This window comes from Vidua macroura, chromosome 3 (assembly GCF_024509145.1).
Source record: "Vidua macroura isolate BioBank_ID:100142 chromosome 3, ASM2450914v1, whole genome shotgun sequence".
Lineage (NCBI taxonomy): Eukaryota > Metazoa > Chordata > Aves > Passeriformes > Viduidae > Vidua > Vidua macroura.
This window is the reverse complement of record NC_071573.1, coordinates 46,158,312-46,180,191: the sequence shown is the minus strand read 5'-3', so window position 1 is coordinate 46,180,191 and position 21,880 is coordinate 46,158,312. Positions and strand designations below refer to the sequence as shown.

General features: G+C 37.4%; 1 protein-coding gene across 5 annotated transcripts in view; it reads right to left on the bottom strand.

The window, feature by feature from the left end:
- Window positions 1-21,880, bottom strand: part of ACTN2 (actinin alpha 2) — a 66,904-nt gene that overhangs the window by 28,465 nt on the left and 16,559 nt on the right. For 3 of the 5 annotated variants that reach the window (XM_053974171.1, XM_053974166.1, XM_053974170.1), the window contains exons 2-8: window positions 16,401-16,515; window positions 15,063-15,182; window positions 9,125-9,211; window positions 7,898-7,985; window positions 5,773-5,851; window positions 3,035-3,116; window positions 859-944 (exon numbers count right to left, since the gene is read on the bottom strand). In XM_053974171.1, coding sequence (XP_053830146.1) covers window positions 859-944; window positions 3,035-3,116; window positions 5,773-5,851; window positions 7,898-7,985; window positions 9,125-9,211; window positions 15,063-15,182; window positions 16,401-16,515 — 657 coding nt within the window. The remainder of the gene's footprint in view (window positions 1-858; window positions 945-3,034; window positions 3,117-5,772; window positions 5,852-7,897; window positions 7,986-9,124; window positions 9,212-15,062; window positions 15,183-16,400; window positions 16,516-21,880) is intronic. The other 2 variants (XM_053974167.1, XM_053974168.1) reach the window with 1 other exon arrangement.

The following is a 21,880-nucleotide window of genomic DNA, read 5'->3' as shown; positions in this document are numbered from 1 at the left end:
TTTCATTAAGCTTGATCCAGCAGTATTATCATAGGGGGGAGTAACCCTAATTTTACCAGGACTGTCTGCTTAAGAACTGGCACACATATGTCTGGTGACTTAAATGGTGAGGATTTTGACTAAGACCCAGGAAAGGCAGACTACATTTCAGTCTGGGAAGATGTTCTCCAGAAGTTGCACTTTAGCATTACATATCAGTATTTTTACATTACCAATACCTGAAGTATGCCCAACTCCAAACCACCTTACTTTTTAGAATTTTCCTTCTTTTCTTTAGAACATGATTCCAGAGCTTGTCTGAGATGTCTATACATGTTTCTGTTTTGCTTAGTAGCATCATTTGGTGTTGCTGTTTGTACTTACCATTAAGCATTTAACATTTTAAAAACAATCCTGAAAGCATAAGAGAAGGGTCTATTTTCTGAGCATGTTATGATGATTTTGACATCTGTAGCAGAAATAATATCCAGCAGAGAGAAGAAAGATGGAATTCTACTATTGTTTTTCACTCTGAGCTTATTTTCATCTTATATTTTTAATGGTGCTTCAAATGAATGCACACAAATTCATTTTAAGGCAATATCATCCTCTCCCATTCAGTAACTAGCTGTCAAAAACCTACTGGATATTATTAGTAAATATGCAAAAAGATGAGACAGGAAGGTTTGTTTCTATGGAACAAATGGATAGACCACTATTGGCTCTACCAAAACAGCGGCTCACATAGAAAGGAGGTGACAGGAAATGAGCTCAGCTCTAAGATGCTGTCCTAGTGAGGAAAAGATCAGAAAAGGAAAAATTGCTGAAAAAAACAAGACAGAAGGTGAAGGATGAGATCTGATCTATCTACAATCTCACCTTCTGAGCACCAGCAAATGCATGGTAGTAACAGGAAACATAAGTCATAATGGCTCTTTCATCAGGTCTGGCAGTGTTTACTACATCTGTGTGGAGAAAAGAGGGTTAACTGCTCAGAAATTCCCACAAGGTACTTTCATCTGATTATGCTAATCGTGCCACCTCAGTGCTGTAAGGATTCCAAATAAATACACAATTATTCAGGTTGCATCTGTTTACTGATATGAGTGCAAAGTCACCTAAGCTTTAGGAATCAGCAAGCACAAAAGATACAACTCTCCCTGAAATGGCAAAACATCTGAAGGATGAGACTGTACAGAAGGGTATTGCTACCTTCTGGTTTGTGGAAACTTCCAAGCAGATGGCATGGCTGGCAGATCTGCTGGGTTCAGCTTCACTGCCACTCCAAAGCAACTTCATCTGAATCACTGCAATTACTGCAGAGCTAAACACAGCCACTGACAGTCACAAACTAGAACTGCACTTAGTGTGTATCAGCACAGGGTCCCTGTGGCTGACAGGGTACTGGCATATACTGGGAACCTGTACAAGTCCTGCAGTCCAGAAATACATTTTGTGCTAAGAAAAGTTGGATAGTAGCAGCTCTGCAATCCCTGTGCCAGCCCATCTTTTTAGTTAATAGCATAAATCACAGGAGGGTTTGGCTTGGCTGGCTAATAGCTTTGTCCCTACCATGGCAGGAGAGTGAAAATATAAAGTGGGTGCAATCAAGGTATGTATCCATGGGTAAAAATGGACCTTTTCAGTACTTAACAAAGAAAGGCAGGAGAAGGTGTTTTTACAGCAGTTATGGCTGAGCAATGAATGAGTCTGGTTCAAGCTGCATGAATTCCTGTCAATGTAAGGAGTGGGAAGATACTGACTTGGAAAGACCCTGGAATGAGTGAAATCCTCTAATGTTAACAGTGAAATTTCTAAGTTCAGGACCAATATATTTACTGATTTTGCATCTACTTTATGTAGCTGTGAACAAAACTTGGCAAAATTTCCATGAAGAACACAGTGGAAGTAAAGATGGTAAAAAGTGACCATGAATACTTAAAAGGTATTAGAAAGAATATAATTTCATTACTGCCAAGAGGAGAATAGTAAGATAAGGAATAGAATGTGCAGAAAATTTGATGAGGAAAATAATTTTTTTTTGTATTGACTACAAAGAGAAGAGGAAAAAAATGTAGAAAGCTGCTCAATGGCAAGGGGACAGCACTTCTGTGTTTATTCCTTGCACAGTTATTTCAGAGCAAAATAATTAAGTGGTGTTGTTGAAAGTGGAATTGCAGTTCAAAAGATGAAAAAAAATTGTTTTAAAGCATGAAAGTGAAACTACTCTTCAATGAAGAGATTACAGCCTAGATTTTCCAAATCATCCTGTCTAACTTTCCAAATTAAGACTTCAAGAGGAGCAGGTATAGTCAGTTTGAGTGCTCTAGATGATTCCCATGTTATCACTGGTCTACTGACAAGCCACCAGAGCTGAGTCTCCATTGTTGGGGAAGAATGCTTTGAACTAATGAAGACAAATTCCAGTATTCTGGCAGCATTTTTTGCCCAGAGTATGAAAGTTTGATTGTCTTGAAGAAATTCAGAAAATTTGCAAGATAATTGGAGACACATTAATTATTTCTTAAAAGTATCACTTCAAAAAGTTTACAACTAAAATGAAGCAAAAAAATGCTTCTCTCAACCTAGCTCTCTTTCAGAGGAGGTGAGGCATGTGTATTTTGAAAGCTTTGAAAGTACTTCTACTATTTCTATTTTTGGCCCCTTGCTTAAACGTTTAAAAAAAAACTGAATGTGCTTTAAGTTGCTAATAGTTATATTTCCTTTTATTAAATTTGAATTATTAAAAGCAAGGATTAACTTTTGATCCTGCATTTTACCTCAACACAGTAGGGCCATGTGCTGAGGTTAGGGTCCAAAGCACCATAATAAATGCAAGCATTAACAAACAATAAATAATAAAGTAAAAAGTAAGTGGAATTATCCAATGCAGGCAGGAAAGGGATGAAAATATTTTTTGAAAATTAAGCAGGTTGCTACATTATGATTCATATGGAAGGAATACTGAAAATCCTCTAGGAAAAAAAAATAAAATAGAAATTTTACTGTGTCCCACTTACTAGCAACACAAACTTCAGTAAGGTGTAACTCTCACCTTCTGCATCCAGCATCTTTGGAATATCCAAATGCTTTTCAGCAATTTCCATAGCAAGGTTGATATTCCCTATGGGGTCATCCTGCATTAAAGAAAAAAATACAATGAGTCAAAGATAGAAGTTTTTCTTTGAAGCAAGACTAGAGTAGGTACACTAAAACTTAGCTTCTGTTTTTCCAAACTGTAAACTGGAGTCACAACTATTGTTCTTCAAAAAACAGAGTCTAGGTATATGAACTTTTGGTCCATCTGCTGCTATGTTTTCAAAATAAAACTTTAATAAGGTGCTATCTACTGCTAGAACTCTGCTGGAAATGCATCCTGGAGGTGAACACAGATAACAGTGCACACTCAGTTCTGAGCTAATTCTGAATGAAGTACAGCAACAATACAGACACTAAATGCCACTGGACCAGCAGGCTAAATGAGACTGTTCAACACAAAGTTAGACCTGCCTGTTTTATATCTAATGTACACTACATCATAGGGATATGACTTCCACTGAGTTCTCTGCTGGTTAGGTGCCTGCATGAGAAGAAGCAAGCACAGGCAGAATTGTTCTCCAGAAGGAGCAAAACTTGCCAGTTTGGGCTTGGAAATAAAAACCCGTAGTGCCTCTATAAACGGAATTCTAGGGCTGTGGAAATTCAAGCACTTCCTCTGGTTTTGAGATTTTGGTTTTTGAAGGAAAATGAAAGGAAGTAGTGAGCACAGTTCAGATAGTGAGCACAGATTTTCTAAAAGAAAAGTCAAAAGACAGTGAATCTAAGTGAGACCTATTAACTAGGTTAAAGCACTTTGCCTATGAATGAGGGATGAGCACCTCCTATTTGTGTGCTTGGTACTAAGTGCATGAGTAAATAGTGCTCCACTGGTAAAGGATTGCTTTAAAATCATAGCAGCTTCTGAATAATTGGAGATTTCCATCACCCATCCTTCTAAACAGAACTACAAGCCACAGTAACTAAAAATCTCTGCTACAGCTAAAGAAATACCTCATCTAAATTGGCATAGTCAAGGAGATCAGGCCTGTGTCTATGGATAAGGGCGTTGAAAGCAAGGCCATCTTTCCAGCTACAAGTTCACACAAAACATATTGGTGAGAAAAGGAAAGGACAGCATGCAGGCAGTAAGAAACAAGACACCAAGACAGCTGTTAATGTAACCAAAATTAAGAGTCAATCAAACACAGCCAGGCCAGAAAAGCAAGATCTATTTCAGGATTTTTTTTCTGCATGTGCTCTATATGCAACAGCTCAGCCTCAATTTGAAACCTGACCTGTTCTTATTTTGGAAACCTCTGAGAGGAAAATAGTAGCATTGAAGCAGACCTGCTTATGTTCTGTTCCCTTTTCTCAGCACTCATCTATGGGATGGTTAACTGTGATGTTCTTCAGCACCACATACTGCTATTCAAAGCACAGTTTCAACCAGACTCACTTCTGTTCATGCCATGCATAATAAGCACATGTGCACAGAGACAGGTAGCTCAGTCATTCCATTACTCTGTTTATCTGTAGGAAAGGTTGCATATAGAATTGGAGAACAAGCTGGTATTGATGGCTAATAGTTTGCCCATTGGTTCAGATCTGAAGTTAACTTAACAGCTGCCTAAATTTAAATCTTAGGTGTTCAGTACTAAGTTCATTTAATTTTCATCACTGCAGATTTCAGGGACTCTGTCATAAACTGAACATATAAACATATAAAGCAGAATAAGTTTTAAAGTAGTCTCAGTTCATTCATTTATCTTTTCTTCACCAAGGACTTTCTAGTAACAGTTGATTCCACTAGTAAACCAATTTGCAATGAAAGGGCATGGAATGGAAAAATACAGTGGATGTTTTATCACTCTCTCTCATCAATGCAAAGTTGCACACAACAGATTAAAACCATGATTAAGGTTTCTGTTGCACTGGTGTTTACATGACACTGGTGTTTACATTCATTTCAGAGGAGAAATCAGCATGTGTGTATTGAGACCATGTGTGTATTGAGACCTCATGTGAAACAACAACATTCTACTTCTTTCTAGGTTTTTTCCTTCAGTAATGATACCAAGAAATTCTGACATTACTGCTCATTCCTCATTTCTCCCTCTCAAACTAAAGTATCTTTTAGAAAACATGCATTTTGCCATAAGTAGCAGACTGTAATAAAATAGTTTTTAATCCCCATGAAGTACTACTAAGGAGGTTAGCTTATGGCTTTTGCTTCCATTTCTCTGGAAGTATAGGTAGAAGAGTAGATCTGAGAATCAGTGAATACTTTCTGAATATGTAAGACTAGTAATTTACTGTGTATTCCTAATTAGCAAAGGTAGTGTTTGTTCTGAGGAATTTTAGGATTAATTGTCGTGTCATTATCTACTGGTCTGCAATCTACAGTCATTTACACCGGATAAAAACAGGATGGACAATACTATCAGCAGTAAATGGATAATTCCAAAGTATTTGATTTAACATCCATATTGGGCAGTATAAATACTTAATCAACTGCCAGAATCTGAGGGCCAGATTATTTGCAATTAAATGCTGAAGTCGTTGTAATGGGAAGGAAAGGACACAGGACAGTCAGGAGGTCCTCTCCCTTGTGTCATTGAGGTTTTTTTGGGAAAGACCTTAGAAAGTCAGAATTAGTATGCACTCCTCAGCCTGTCTTTTAGAAAACATGCTAAGCAAACCAGAAGCCAGCCAAATCACTGCAGGACAGCATGCTGTACCACCCAGACTGATGACCTTATTTAGCTTGGAGTAGTCAATAAGATCAGGTCGGTGTCTGTGAATAAGTGCACATAATCCAAGGCCATCTTTCCAGCTTTACAGCAAAAAAATAAAATGGAAAAAAATTAGTTAATAAAGTCATGGCATTTTACAGTTGATCCTTGCTCAAGGCTCAAATTAAAGCAGGAATTCTGTCAAAGCCTGAACTTATGTCAACTCTCTCTGAGCTGCTGTTACTGCACTCCTTTATCTATAGTACATACCTTACTCTACAGTCCATACACACTTAAGGTAGACTCCATATACTCCATAAACTCCATGAAGACTTCATATACTTTCTAGGCAATGTACATTTTGTGCAACAGTCCCTGATTTGAATTGCTTAATTCATGCAGTGTTCTAGGACAGTTCAAGTATACATTCATCCATGAAAGTGCATCATCTCCCATTACACTCACAGCGTATTTGTGAAAAAATAAAAGGAGAGCAAACCTGCAATTACTTGAATTTGCTGAAGCAATTGGCTTTTCCTCTGTTATTTCTGAGAATTTTACTGGCACAACCATATGCTCAGAGAAGTAAGAAATCATAAATCAGCTCAGTTTATTTAAAACACTTCACACATATGACAGCTTTGATCTGAGTTCTTACACTTCACCCTGACTTCAGACCTGCTACCTTTTGTGGCAAGAACAGGAAATGAATGGAGCTACAAATAACATATTTTTGTAAAGATTATGAGAGGCTTCTTTCAGCCAGAAGCAATTATTCTGAAAGATACTTTATGTAAAGACTTTAGCAACCACAGAGACTGAGGGTTTGAGGTCTTGTCCTGTGCAGTAATTGTGTGAGCCTAAGCATGTTAACTCTGTTAAAATCCTTACTACTGAGATGTCTGGGTAGGTCCTTCAAATAATAGAACTATCTCCAAAAACAAATATAACAAAATCAAGCAGAACATACCTACATTGTATAATATAAAATCATCTGGATTGTAAAACCAAATCAAACTGAGCACCAAAAAATTTCTTTTTCTTTTTCCAAAAGGTGCAAAATAAAATTATCTGGATAGCCCACTGCAAAGTAATACTGTAGGAGCCAATCCACCCAAACATAAATCAAGGTACTTCCATTCAAGATGTTTTCCCCATATCATGTATTAGACCAGTGTATGTACATAAATACACTAAGATTCTGACACTATAACTTACAGTATACCTTCAATCCATAAAAAGTTCTACTAAATATATCTTTGCATATTCTAGGAAAGTAACATACAACAAATTTCAGATCTCTGAAAGGCAATACAGGGACTGTAAATCTGACAAATTTTCTTGTCTTGAAATGTATGTATGAACTGCATCTTCTCTGTCACTAAATGTGCTTTAGGTACTACACATTACAAATTAATTCAAAACACTAATATAGAGCTCTTGCTTTAAATATTAGAAGGGTCTCAGGGAAGGGAAGATCACCTGTTAAACAGTGCACATGGTAAGTCATGTACTTTAATGAGGTAGGCCAGTGGCACAGATTCAGGAACTAGGCCAGCAAAATCCCCAAACCAGGCAGTCTGTATAGGGCCTGGAATTCCCATCCTAGCTCTTAATGAAAACACAGAAACACAAGGCTGGAGCTTCAGTAAATTTTCCAACTTATGTTATGAGCCTGATTATGTAAAATGTGTTTACAGTGCTGCTGTTGTGTATGTACTGAGCACATTTTATGCTTCTTATAGTAATGTACACTGCAAAACAGTAAAGACTGATTCAACATAATGAGATTTCACACTGGTCTTTTTGCCAGAAGAACTTCTCTGTGGCTCTCATTTGAAAGCAGTCATTTCCCACTATGCTACAGTACTCAGGAATTCCCATTTAATACAAAGGACGCCTAACAATGTAATATGGTAATTCTGTATATAGCAGGATCTTTTTTCTTAAATAACAACTCTGGAATTCATAGTAAATAATGCTAAAGGCTAACCAAAATAACACTCTGAAGACAGAGCAGGAGAATTTGAAAAAGGTCTAGTGAAGAGCAGAATTCTCTGATCAAATATATACCTACACAACTGTGGGGAAAATTTGACATAACATTTTTAAGATTGCTTCTACCTCTTGAAATAATGGAAGATTACCTAAGATGGAAGTTCTGAATGTTCACATTTCGGTAAGGAGCAGTTTTCCTTTGACACCACAGCAGCAGCCCTTCTTTGGCAGAGGTTTCTGTAAAAGACAAAGAGGTAAAAAAAGGAAAAATTTTTAAAGTGCTCAAGTAATTAATTTCTTGTTATCTTAAATGTCATTGGCCACATGAAAATGAATGTCATAAACCAACATTTAATCCTAGAAGATGTTCATATAAATGGACTACTGGAATTTCATTAAAATACAGAGGTCAGTTAAGATTAGAGTCTCAGCCTGCACAGAATCTTCTGGGATGTTAGAAATGGAAGGAATTATATGGAAGGAAGTCTGCACAGTAGACTGTACCCTGGAGCAAAATACCCAATAAAAATATAATGCAAACAGACATAAAAAAGCTTGTGTTGGTGCCTACATGAAATATGCTTGTAATCTCAGTTCATTTGCTTATGGGGAGGTTTAAGTGCCCAAAAAATACATTTTTTATTTGAGCCCAATGGGCATATGAGTGCATAAGTAAAGGTCAGAAATTATTAAACAAACCATTAGGTCCACATGTAATATCATACCAATTATGTGGGCAGGACAATATGTTGAGCTTGAAACAATTATAGTTTTGTTGAAAATTGAGATTAGTTTCTAGAATTCTAGACTTTCAAAGCATAGACTTGATTTAAAGAGTATTGTAACAACATGCATTTTGGAGCCAGTTACCAAGTAGAAGTTAAGAAAAGACTTCTGAAACAGTGAGGGGAAAAAATTATAGATAGATAGATAGATAGATAGATAGATAGATAGATAGATAGATAGATAGATGATAGAAAGAAGAAGAGGGGTATCATAAGATCATATTTATTTGCAAAGAATGTGACAAATGGACAGGACTAAAAATGTATGTTGTAAATAGAATCAAACACAAAGGGTACAGCTGTACACAAAGGGTGCAGCTCAGAAGCTCAGAAACATAGTCATGTTTCTGTCTCTGTAGCTGAGAGACATGACCAGAACTTCTGCACTTAGAAAGCTGGCTCAAGGTCTCTGTCAAGATAAGAAGAGTAAATAATTTTCCCTCCAGAAATTCATTTTGTTACCAGGTAGAGAACTTACAGTATCATTTTCTGTGGAAAAAACTAAAACACTCCTCCCACTTATACACAATTTATTTAGAAATATCTTTAAACACATTTCTTAATAATTTAAGATAATTGTATTACTCTTACCTTCCACTGAAATATCCTGGATAGCAAAACGAAGGATGATAGTCCAGATCATACCCAGTGTCATTTTCACATTGCCATCCACGATTTCTAAGGTGAAAAATAGATACAGTAGTAGTATTTAAAATGTTTTTTTCAATTTTGTCTTATTTAATCATATATTTCTTAAAATAATACACTGTAAATAATCAATTAATTCTACTTTTACTATATTTTTTATTCACACAGAGTTCACCTGGGTTCATTTTTCAACAAACTCATGCTTGTGCTACTCTGTCAGTAGGACTGAAGGTTACTGAGGTCAAGGTCACTTCAGTCCTTCCATGCTCAAAGGTTTCTCTCAGGGTAGTTGCAGCAGTTTCAAATCTTTACCTTTTAGGATGATGTTTTAGACACAACATGAAGGGAAATATTGAAAGTTAGAACAATATCAGTATTAACAGTTTTCAAATACAACAAAACCAAAAAACACTGGGGTCTTACCCCAGTTTTTAAGAAACTACAGGACATTAACAGTATTGGTTTTTAATAAAATGGTACTCAGAATTTCCTCTATACTATTTAGAGATGTTTGAGAATTTACTTATAGTGCCAGCCCAGACAGGACACAAAGAACAGCTCAAGAGACGCAGCGCCACCTGACACTGAGGTACACAGCGTCCTGCCAAGCTGCTCAGAACCACAGCCACGAGGCTGTAATGCCTCACGGCTCTGAAGCATACACACATTTAAGTATCTTTAATATAAATTGTTTGGTTTTTTTTTTTTTTACCTCTGGGGTTTTAATTTATTCCAAGACTGCTTGACTGTTTGAGACTACCAATAACACAGGGAACATGGGAATCCCTGCTGCAAGCCAGGTCAGAATCCAATGCTCCCACATTGTAATTAAGTGATACCACTGAAATTTCTGAACACCAAAATGTACTGCCAGATCACTTAAGTGTGATGGTAATGTTAAATCGTTCTCAAAAGTAAGTCAAGAGACTCAGAAAAACATAGTGAGACCATAAGGAGGGTGCACCATTGCAGACTGACTTTCCAGTCACCTCACACCAAAGGAGCAGTGGAGCAGGGAAGGCACCAGCTGCTCCCCTACTTAAAAGTCACCTCCAGCCCTTATCAAAAAGTGAAGCAGCTGTGTCTGCCTGGGGCCCACTGGTGTTCAGGGCAAGGAGCAGGAGGAATTTATTCAATTTAACATCAAATGCCAATAGAGGAGCCAGCAGAAAATACTGTCACTCTGCTACTTAAAATTGCCTGAATCCAGGGGCAACTTTTACAGAACAAGAGCAGCTGCTATCTCTGAGACTAGAGATACATGTTAAATTGCAGTAGGGTGTGACACAGGCTGTCATTTGAACCTATGGAATTAACAAATGTAATAGGAAATATGTAACCCATCACTACCCTCTACTTATTTTGTTAGTGTGATAATTCAAGTTTATATATAAATGGCTAATTACTCACTTTCCCCTTTGGATCCTGCACTAATCTTCCAGATTTCTTACACCACTCTGCCTGCCTTCCATGCATCCTGTCTTATTGGCCCTGAAAGACCTCAAATCTCAAAACAAAACCATTACAGACAAAAAAAGACCAAATGTCAATTAGAGCATGCAGCTATTTCTTCTTCCCTCCTCCTGGGTGAAGTCAAGTCATTTCACTATTTTGATCAGATGTATGATATGTATATACAATGAAGACAAATTTCTTCAAATGTAAAATAAATGTATTTAAATACTCAGGAGGCATTGTTGATTCTCAGGCAATTAATAGATTTGCATAATCACTACATTGCTTTTTGATTTGCATATCCATATGTACACACATACAGAATGAAAGAGCAACACAGCAAGATCTGTGTTGTGCCTCAGGAGGATTTTCAAGTGATTTGCCAGCTTTAGTTTCTCACAAAACTGCTAGCATAAAACAACAACAAAAAAGACTCCTATACAAGACAAGGAAGAAAACAAAGTTGTTAAAATATTGAAAAGTATCAGTGACAAAAAGGCATTGATTCATTCCTATAATTTTCTTCTACAGATCAGTAGAAGACTTCATTAATTTTTTCATACTGCCAGTTTGCTCTGGCTGGAATATATCTCCTACCCCTCACATACACAAAGCTACAGCTTTCTGGGGATGAGGGCAGAAGAGAAGAGAAAATGAAGCGGAAACAATAAAAACTGTCTAGGGGAAAAGTAAAGTAAAGCAATTTCTCAAAGGTTTTAGTCCCATTTTTTTTATTCTGCTTTGGTTTTATGCATTAATTTATTTTTTTATTCTAACCTTCTTGTGGCAGATTCACAGATCATTTGGTCTTCAACATTTTTTCCATTTCCCAGAAAAGCAATACAGAAGTATTTCCCAATTAACAGGATATTTGTCTTTTTGTGGTTCTCCATATCTAGTTGATTTCATTCAGGATGCAAATACCTTCCAAATGGAGTTACTGCACTTTTTTAAAACTTAAGAGAAAACTTTTAAGTCCTGGACTATGAATGGTTCATAAGGACTACTTTCACAGTTTTTAATTTTAGCTTCTTGATTCTGTAGTCTCATTTAATGACAGTGGAGAGAGAGATTCTTTGACAAGAGAGGTCAGAGTAGATCAATTTGTCTCCTGCTCAGCATCACAATTAAAAGTGATCAGCTCTCTCCACTCCACAGACAGCCTAGAAAAGTCAGGCTCAGAACAATGATCACTTCAAAGAATATCACTGGACCCTTAAAATACTAATTTTATTTCTGTACTGATGTCCCACAGGAATCACTGTTTTGAGGCCCCATTTTAAATGCCAGTTGTTCCCCTTGGGCCTATGTGCTCTTCACCATTCAGTATGTCAGATAATGGAACACGATCCTCAGTAGATTTAGATACAAAACCTTCATGCTTTGGAAATTAGAAAGTATTCCAAGTATCCATGTAACTCAGGGAATGCCCAAACAGATGGATGCGGGCAAGCCCACGAGCCCTGTGCTCACCCACAGGGACAAGGAGTTAAGGGGTTGTAGACTTTGATAAGGAGACAAGCTTAAGGAGACTGTGCTCTCCTCCTTTCTGGCATTCACTCCAACCTACTATAATGAGTGCCTGGTCAACAATGCTGAAAAATGCAGCAAAAGGAAAAAAAAGAAGTGAAGTGTCTTTTAAAAGCAGATCAGATTGCTGATCCAGTCTCCAGGAGAGCTATAGCAACAGTTGTCAGCCCAAGTGAGAAGGCAGGGCTGTGAAGTGTGGGAGCAGGAATGCAGTTCCAGGGGGCACAGGGACTCTTTAAACACCCACTGGTGCCAGAGGTCCCACACTGTGAAACCATACCCTGTCAGATGTGATACTGCTTTGCTGCATCAGCACAACGCTGTGCTTTAGGTAACAAATTTAGCAGAGGGGATGCAGTAAACTTAACAGGGCACTAAGCATGTCTGTGTCAGAGCTGGCTTTGTGCTCAGCCTGTTTAGAGTGGGAGGGAAGGCACGTGAATCTATCTGCTCCTACCCACATGGATGTAATCTAATGTGGGCATCAGGCCACACTCGACACAGCGTCATGTCTTACCATGACAGGTTCCTCTCTGCACCTAAGCCATCACAGTGGCTGGGAATTTTTCTCCTATGCTTCCATCTAAGAATCTAGGGTTTTTTTAATTATAATTAATTTGGTTTTCCTTTTAATACATCCATTTTACAGATTGAGAATTCCAGAAACAGGGAATAGCTAAAACCATCACCTTAATCTCTAATAAATACTGGATGCATGGACAGTCAACTTGCAGCAAGTTCCAGAAAAGCTGAAAGAGGTTACTGCCCTTTTTCCTGCCAACTTCCAAAGGGAATTACCATGGAGCACCTAAATCACAGAGCATTTGAACCCATGCCAGTTGCTGCTAAGGAGAACAGCAGAGTTAGTTTAAATGTTCTTAGTGTCTGATCTGAGCTATTCCAGATGCTTTGCCTTATGAAAATGCTCAAGTGCTGTTCCCCAGCCTGAGTACCCTGGCAGTAGTGGCCAGCAATAAATGGGGCAAAATAAGGGAGATGGGAGTGCAGAGGGCTGGCTTGCTCCTTTTAGGAGCAGATATGAGCTGATGCATCTTGGTTTAAATACTCCAGCCTTGTGCAAACAGTGATCAGCAAGAACAACTCTGTCCCACAAGATATTCCTTTTGCTACACTCCGGTTTTGGTTAGGAAGCCTGAGAGTCTCATGCCTGATATGACAGAAGCTACCTTTCATTTGCTCCATGCTCTGTAATCTCAGCATTTCTTCACCAGCTATCTGTATTCTTAATTTTTATTTCCACACATAAATTGTCTCTTCAGTACCCTCTGCTGTCCATTTAATGCCATGTCACTCTCAGAAGAGCCTTACTGCAGAGGCTTAAGTTTAGAAGCATATTTTTCCATCCGACTTCATTTATTTGAGCAAAGGGTACAGGTGCCCCAACAGTCTGTACAAGTGATGGAGGGAGCCACACCTCTGAAATACAATAGAGCTCTTCTGAGATCTGAGGTGCCTGTGGGAATTGCCCATTTCCCCCCACTGATGATATATTCCCCAAAAAAGATCTCTGTTGTGTGCCAAAAGACAGATGGTATGAATCTGGACTCAGGTGACTCACCCAGTTCAGTCTCAAATAAATAGAGTGAATTCAAACAAACTCTCTGTCCATGAAGCACATTTCTTGGGATTTTTGAGTTCTAGATCTAGAAACTGAACACATTTGTTGAACAACACTTAAGGAACCAAGTGAGCTAGGTCAAACCACAGTAGAACCAATGAATGATGCCAGATCTGTCCATTATTTCTACAGATACCCTTATCCCACATAATGAATCTCCTCTTCCATCCACAATTACAGTAAGCTTCCTGGGATCAAGACTTGGAAGCCAGAATAAGGATACATATAAGCCTGTAGAAATCTGGAAACAGGAAGAAGAGGCTCATAAATCAATCTAAAAAGGCCTAAAAATGTCAGTAGAATATAGGAGTGCTTATCATCATCATAATGAGGTTACAGCCAAAATTTTGCTCTAAGGACATGTTAGAGTAGGGAGAAAAAACACAGAAAACACATCACTGAGGCTATTGAATAAAAAAAAGTTTGATATCATGTTAGCCACATCATTCTTGGTATGGTAATGGCTATGGAAACCATTATGCAAATATCTTCATGGAGCAACAAGTCCTACACACATCTCTGTCATTTTTAAACAATTGAATCTCCTAGGGAGGCATAGATTCAGTTATAGTGAGAGGCTGTCTTCTTTAGCTCAGTTTACATCTATCAGAATCTAGCTAGCCAATCACATGTTGGTACTTAGCTACCTGAACAGCAGAACATTAAAAAAGCAATTACATTAGTAAATAGCATCCCACTCCACTTTCTTCATATGTTCAATCTCTCCCCAGCTACCAGTTTCTTTTGATCACTCCCTTAACTCTACATCTGAATTTCAGGAACAAAGCTGCAGAAAATCTCATAATGAAGTGGGAGTAGGTTCCAGCCACTCAGTAGTGATGTCAGCCTTTGTTTTGTCTGAATAACATCTCCTAAAGATGTCAGACCGTATAAAGCACCTGGTTTCTAAATCCAAACTGGTTTCTAAAGGAGTTCCTTACTTTTAATAATCTATGGGAAAACCACAATGGTTCTGTAAGGAAAAAAAAAAAAACATTATCTGAACACCTACTGAAATACAGACAATTCAATTTAACCTCAGAGACAAACTAAGCTTAGTGCTCATTTATACCCCTATCCCTCTCCAGCAGTCCAAATATTTCCACCTCTTGTCCTTTCACAGTTACAGTCCAGCAATCAACATTAAGAGATTTTTGTGGCACCCATATGTAAAGAACATAATGTGGCCAAGAGTCTCCACCAGACTGCTCTGTAATGTGACCTAAGTAAAGTGCACTGTCCAGATCTGTCACATACCTTCTGCACCAATTGACACAAGTTTCACTCCTTTGCTGGCGATGTAATCCAGAGCTTTGTTGACATTAGCAATTTTATGGAAGCGCATCTTCCCTCTGTCTGGTTTTGGTAGCCTTTCCCCTGCAGAACAACAAATTTAATGTGATTATTCTTATATACACCTTGCTACAGACAAAGAAGTGATTAGAAATCAAGAGTGGCTGTTCCCTAACACTACCTTAAAGTCAGCAATTATTTTAATAGGTATTTTTCTGAAAAAATGCCAAAGAAGTTTGAATCAAACCCTGAAAAGAAAATTCAAATGTTGAAGCATCTGATTTTGATCTTTCTGATATAGCAGTAAAACCGCAGTAAAATTTTTGTTTGTCCTAACATCTGCAAGGTAAGTGTACTTCCTCCTACTCCTGGTTTATTGCTACTATCTGTTACAGTAGCTGAATATTAAGAAGGCAGAATCATCCTTCTCTGCCCGACTGTAAAGAGAGGCTGGATTCTATCCAGCAGATCAACCATAGCATTCTTGAACATCTGACCAAGAAGAATGGCTTTTAGCAACCTCATCCAGCATAGCAGAGCAGCTCATTTCAGAGCATAGAGCTGATGTGTTTGAACAAACTTATCTTTTCAAATGATCACAAAGAATAATAATTTCTAAAAAGATTCTCCATTTCATGAGGAATGATCATTTGAAGAATTTCTTTCCAGACTGAAATCTCCAGCGAAAATCTAAACTGTCTTGTGTATTTGTAGCTTGAGCTATTCCCTTCCCATTAAGGGGCATTCTTACCTTGGAGGCTGCCCCACTGAATAATGCATAACAAAAGGGAAATACTAAGTTTACATCAGTTAGCAAAAGTTCTTGGATGTTCCACTCTTTTGAAAAACGAGACCTTTTATTTGTGACTAAATATTGATCTAGGTGAGCTTTAGGCACTCACTTTTGAAAGCATTGGTACATCCAAGTCATTAAAAGCAAAGCAAAATGTTTATGCTAAAAGCAGAATAAAATTAATTTGTAACCTATGTGTAAAGGCATTTTAAGTGTTAGGGGCTAAGACAAGGTCCTCAATGTTTTTGGTTTGTTCAACAACACTGTGATGTCAATGATACCCTGATACATTGTGATATCCTGAAACACAAGCACAAACCAGAACATTTTGGAGACAAGCAAAAAGCAGAGCTTCTTCTCCCCTCCTTTTTGCTTTACAGTGTTTCATCTCTCACTTTTCAGTCTACTTAGTTTGTGTTCACTGTTTTGAATTGTTAACGATTTTTGTTACTTGAAGAGTGTTTCAGTTTGTGTGCTGTAAATACACAGAAAACTTTATTTTAGCTAACCTGAGATAACTTCCAAGAGAAGCATCAGTTTGAGGCCATTTCTGAAGTCCTCCTCAATGTTCTCAATCTGTGTGCCTGCCTTCCTGAGGTGGGAATTGCACCAGGCTGTAAACGTCTGTAAGAGCAATTAAAAAAAAATACTTATCAACAACTTATCAATACTTATTGCCAAACAACTGCTAAGCCAGCTGAGTAAACACTGCATCTGCGATTTGGATGTCCAGCTCCCATTCACTCTACACATGTTGCCAAGTACAAAATTCTTATCCCAGATGTTCACGAAGATGCAAAGAATTTCTTGAATAGGAACAATTTTGTGCTAGATTCTGGTTGCAGATGCATCTCCAGACACAAGTTCTACACATAAAGGCAAAACTTGGACACAAACGCAGATACTTAAGTTTGCAGGGAAAAAAATATTATAAAAGCAACCATGAATATTTTTGTGTCCATAGTGAATAATCAATGCTTTTACTTGCAGAGCTGAAAAGCTGAACTAATCCCATTGCAGAGGTCATTTACATGTTACCTTTTGAATGAATGAAGTCAGAACACAGGCTACTATAAAACTTAGTAGTTAAATTAGTCTGGTTTTAAATATCCATTACTTCTCTCAGCTTTCTGACAAATTGTCCTTGTTTTTCAATGTCTGTTAAGATACACAAGGCAAGTTTGTATTTACTAGGTATTTTAGCTGGTGTTTAGTTATATAGCAAAGCCACTGTTACTAAACATTTTTAGTAAATTAGACTTCAGCTTCTTAAAATTGTCAGATATTTGGAATTCCCCTTCTTTTGCTACATCAAATTTCCAGTTTTAAAAACATTTAACTCAAATAATTAAAAATAAACAAGATATATCCCAAATGTAAATACGAAATTCCCTTTGGCCTTCTTTATTCTTGCCTGTTTTCTTTAGACTATTTAATTTCTGATCTCTCAGAAATAGAATAAGGAAGGCCAGTAGATTAAGACAAAGATCTTTCCTGGAATTGAATTCTGCAAATTCTAGACAGATTTGATAGCTTAATAAAACATAGACTGAACTTTGCAAAATAGTTTAATCTTAAAGAAGCAACTTTTTGTTAAAGAATAACATTGTGACTATTGTTGGGCTTGACTCAGTTTGTGTGAAGAATTGATGGGCAGTTTACTGGACTCTTTTCTCAGTGTTCCTATGCTGACAAGGAACAGCTTCCTTTTACCATCTTCTCCTATTGAATTGAAAGGAAGCAAGAGGTGCTATGGATATGGCAGAGCTGTACAGTGAAATCTCTAATTCTAGGTACCCAGAAAAAGGAGGAAAGAGATGAAAATATTGGACGTGTTTCTGGGCAGAGGTCCGTGTTGATATGCAGAGGATGAATTTTAGGTAGGAATGCAAGTTATTCTGTGTGGGATAAGTAAGGTTGCAGCTGAAGCATATATGCTTCTGCATTTTAATAAAGGGATGTTAGCTCCCATTCAGGAAGGCAGAATGTTCCTCATTTTAAGGTAAACAGCTTTACTGAGTTCATGAGAGACCTGAAACCAGAGCATACCAATCCTCACAGCACAGATTGTAGGCACCTCCACCATCAGGGCACGACATGGAGTGTTCGGATGGCATTTCATTTGGATCATTATAGGGTTAGTATCCAGTTTACAAGACTAATTTGTCTGCCTCAAGCGTTATCTTGTTTTAATGGTATGTATCTCAAAAGGCTTAGCACCACATTAAGTCATTTGCACACATTAAAAATTATTATGAGCTTCTTGGAAGGAATAATACCATGGCAATACAGAAAAAAAGAAGCTGAAAGCACTCAGGGGTAAATGCACATGAACCTTGCATGGCAATTTGGCAATAAATATTAGAAATCTGAACATTTAAATAAATGAGCCTTTCATGAATTAGGCTTAAGTGATGGACATATGCTTATTTGCAGATGCTATTGCAGTTTGTAGAACTGATCCAAGCACACCATAATAAACTCAGCCATTTCCATCTTTTCTTTTAGATATTTATGGTAAATGTTCACCTTGTACCACTCAAGTAAATGAGTTTTCCTCATTTTTCATATAATTAAGAGGTTAATGGCAACAACCCCATTGGTTGAGAAGTCTTAAAATGTGAATCTGATGCCTACTATGAAGAAGGCTACTTCTCAGTTTCTTAAGAAGAAAAGGATCTTGGCACTTAGCTCATATAAATACAAATATATATATATATATATATATATATATATATATATATATATATATATATATAGAATCAACTTACTTGATGCCGCACTGATAGACACAAAACAAGTTTTATCCAAAGATCACAAAGTTTTCAAATAACTTAAATAGTTACTCTTGAAAATGGACGTTTTTATGGCACTGAATTTCCTGAGAGACAAATAGTTTTCTCATCTCATTCTTTCTATGCAGACAATGATCAGCCTATGTTGCTGTGATACAGACAAGGAAAAGATGCTGCTACTGCTGAGTCAAACTGTTTTCAAGAAACAGTTTGATGACAGAGTGGTTTTTATGATTTGCTTTTCTATATTTGTAGGTCATTTAAGATTCTTTCCAGTTGTATTGCATTTGTAGCATTTTGAAGGATAAATTTGGAATTACCACAAAGCCTCCATCCATGATGCTGAAGCACTCTACTGTGATTGGAGTCTTTATTTAAACCGTCTGTATCTAGATAGTTTTGACTGCCTTCTATATCTAGAATAAGAGAGTTACATCTTTTATTTAAACTACAGTTGCTCAGTTTTCTGCTTTACCAGTGCCCCAGGCCATGCCTTGTTGCTGTCAGTCCCCTTCCAAGAGTTGTCCTGTGCCTCATAGAAATGACTCCTGGTGTGTGGCTTCTGAAGCCTGCTGCGTTCCAAACTAGCTTATTTCTCCCAGGACTAAACATGGTTATAGAAATGATACTTAGGGAAGTGTTAGCTTTGTTTCAGTGATGCAATTCATTAGTGACTGCATGAAGGCTACTGCACAATTTAACTTGCAAATTTTAACAGTTTCCTCGATCCACATTTTATTTAACCCTCATCCCTCTATTCTTATTGTGATAGCACTTGTTCTCACTGCTTTGGCTTTAACTAACAATTCTATTCATAGTTATTGAGAAACAATTCAAAGCACGTTCAAGTCCTGGAGATCAAGATACAGCCAGCATATAGTACCCTGGAAATTTGTAATCCATTGGAGTTTAAAAGCTATTAAATGACTTAGACAAAGCAAATTCCTTTTTCTGCTGAGCTGTACAGAACATTTCAGAGTATCAGATTGCTCAGAGAAACAAAGCAGGACTTAAGGCACCAAGCTGAATACCAGGAAGAACACAAATAAATGTCTACAGAGCTAGACATTTCTTTTTAGGATTTATTTACCCTACATGGCTCTACAAATTGAAAATATAAATAAATAAAATTTTCTCCTTTCCAAGTTTGTTATTACAAAAGAAAGTTTGCTAACGTTCTGAGAGGAGAGACCCAGAAAAGAGGATGCAAGGCATCCAAGCCAAAGGACTTGCAGTTGCACAGGTGAATGTTCTCTTAATGCACCATTAATTTGTCTACTGCTGTCACAGGTCTATTTTGGAAATAGTAATTCCAGGAAAGAGAATGCAGTTTATGTTCTATGCCCACTTAGCTTCCTTGTGAAGACTGCCAATAGCATATTCTCCACAATTCACAGATCTGTGATGGCAAAGTGTATACGTATGGGGGAAAACACCCCTTACCTGGTAATTTACTCTGGTCATTTAATTTTACAAGTCTCTGACAAATAAAATTGCAACCCTGGGGCAGCAAAAGGAGATATCCCTAACTAATTATCAATCAATAATTAATGCAAAAAAAAAAAAAAAGAATAGGGTTTGCCCAATTTGTACAAATATTTTTTACACAATGAAAGACATGCTTTGCTGGGAAAAATGGTGCCTTTGAGATCTGAATTGTCCTATGCGAAAAGTCGACGTGTCCTTTTTATGTGTGTGTAATGATAACTTGCTCTTGATAGTGGGTCAAAGCCAGAAAACAAGATACTGTGATAACAAGCTTCACATGTGCACATAAAAATATGGATAAAGACAACTGAGAAAGCAACAGTCACCACACCTTCCAATATTGGTGAGTCAAGACAACTTGTTCCACCTCATGAAGATGTAAAGTAAATTTCTAGTTTGGCACCAATGGCAAGTCCATAATGAGTATCACTAAAGCAGCAGCATAACTTGCATGCACAGGGGATACACTTGCACTCAGTACTGAAATTCAGATGGCCTCTTACAATGTAGATGCAGCCTAATGAAGCACTGGGGACCTGCATCCTATTTAGTACACATATCTCATATCAAGGTTAACTCTGCCTTTCACTCACTCCAACTCAAATCAATTTCTGTCTGCTATAGTATTTTTAAGTGTTAAAAATTAATATTTATTTCAAAAGCCATACATCTGCTTGTCTGTACCCTATCAGTAGCCCAAGAAAGGCTATTTGCTCAAAGGAGTCTTTTGGTTTTACTTGAATTGGAAATTTAATACTTTCTGTGCCTGCTAAGGAAAACAGAATCACAACTTGTTTTTTGTGGACCTTAAATTCTAATAACTAGAGCAGGAGAACACACCTGTCTAAAATTAACTTCAAATACAAACATTTAACACATTTGTTTACATATGTTTTCTCTGGACTTAGGATACAGTCTGTGTTGGCCCTTGTTCTCTTAACTGTTTATTCTGTTCCCAAAAGAAGAGGCTGGAAGGTGAAATGCAGCAGAAAATTGCACAGCACTTTTAAACTAGCTTGCTGTAAACCAATAACTACATATGGTATCTTCATCTGTTCCTAGAGCATCTAGAGCACCTATACTTGTGTGCTTGTATACATTCATGAGTATATTTTTATTAATTGAAAAGAAACAAAATCTTATATTTTAGCTGTTGGCTTGAATTAATTAACTGTTCCCTTGCTCGTTTTTCCCTTTCAGTGGAAACTTAAAAACATTGGCACATGTCAGTGAATTAACTAGAATAACTCTAACAGCAGAGGTGCTTCACCAGTACAACTGGATCACATCAGAACACCAGGAAGCAAACTGGGATTTTAACACCAAATGTACCAGAGCAAAGCAACAATTCAAGTGAAACAGAGGGAAAATATTGTGAAGGATGGCATGAAGGTTAAGGTAGGGGAAATGTTTAGCATATTCCAAAATGTTATTAAAAGGAAACCCTCAAATCACAGGCACTATGTCAAAATAAATTCCTGGGAACACCAGAAAGGATAAGCACAGAACCATCTCACAATAGAGGTGAATAGAAACTCCATCCACAAGTACCCCAAATCCAAAGCTTAATCCCTCCCTGCTCCAGCACATCCATACATATAGCAGAACAGATGGTGTCAGAGATGATATGCTGGCACATTCTACACTGTCAGCAGATCTGCTCTACTAACTCAGGGAACTTCCTTCCACTCCCGTAGTTTTATCAC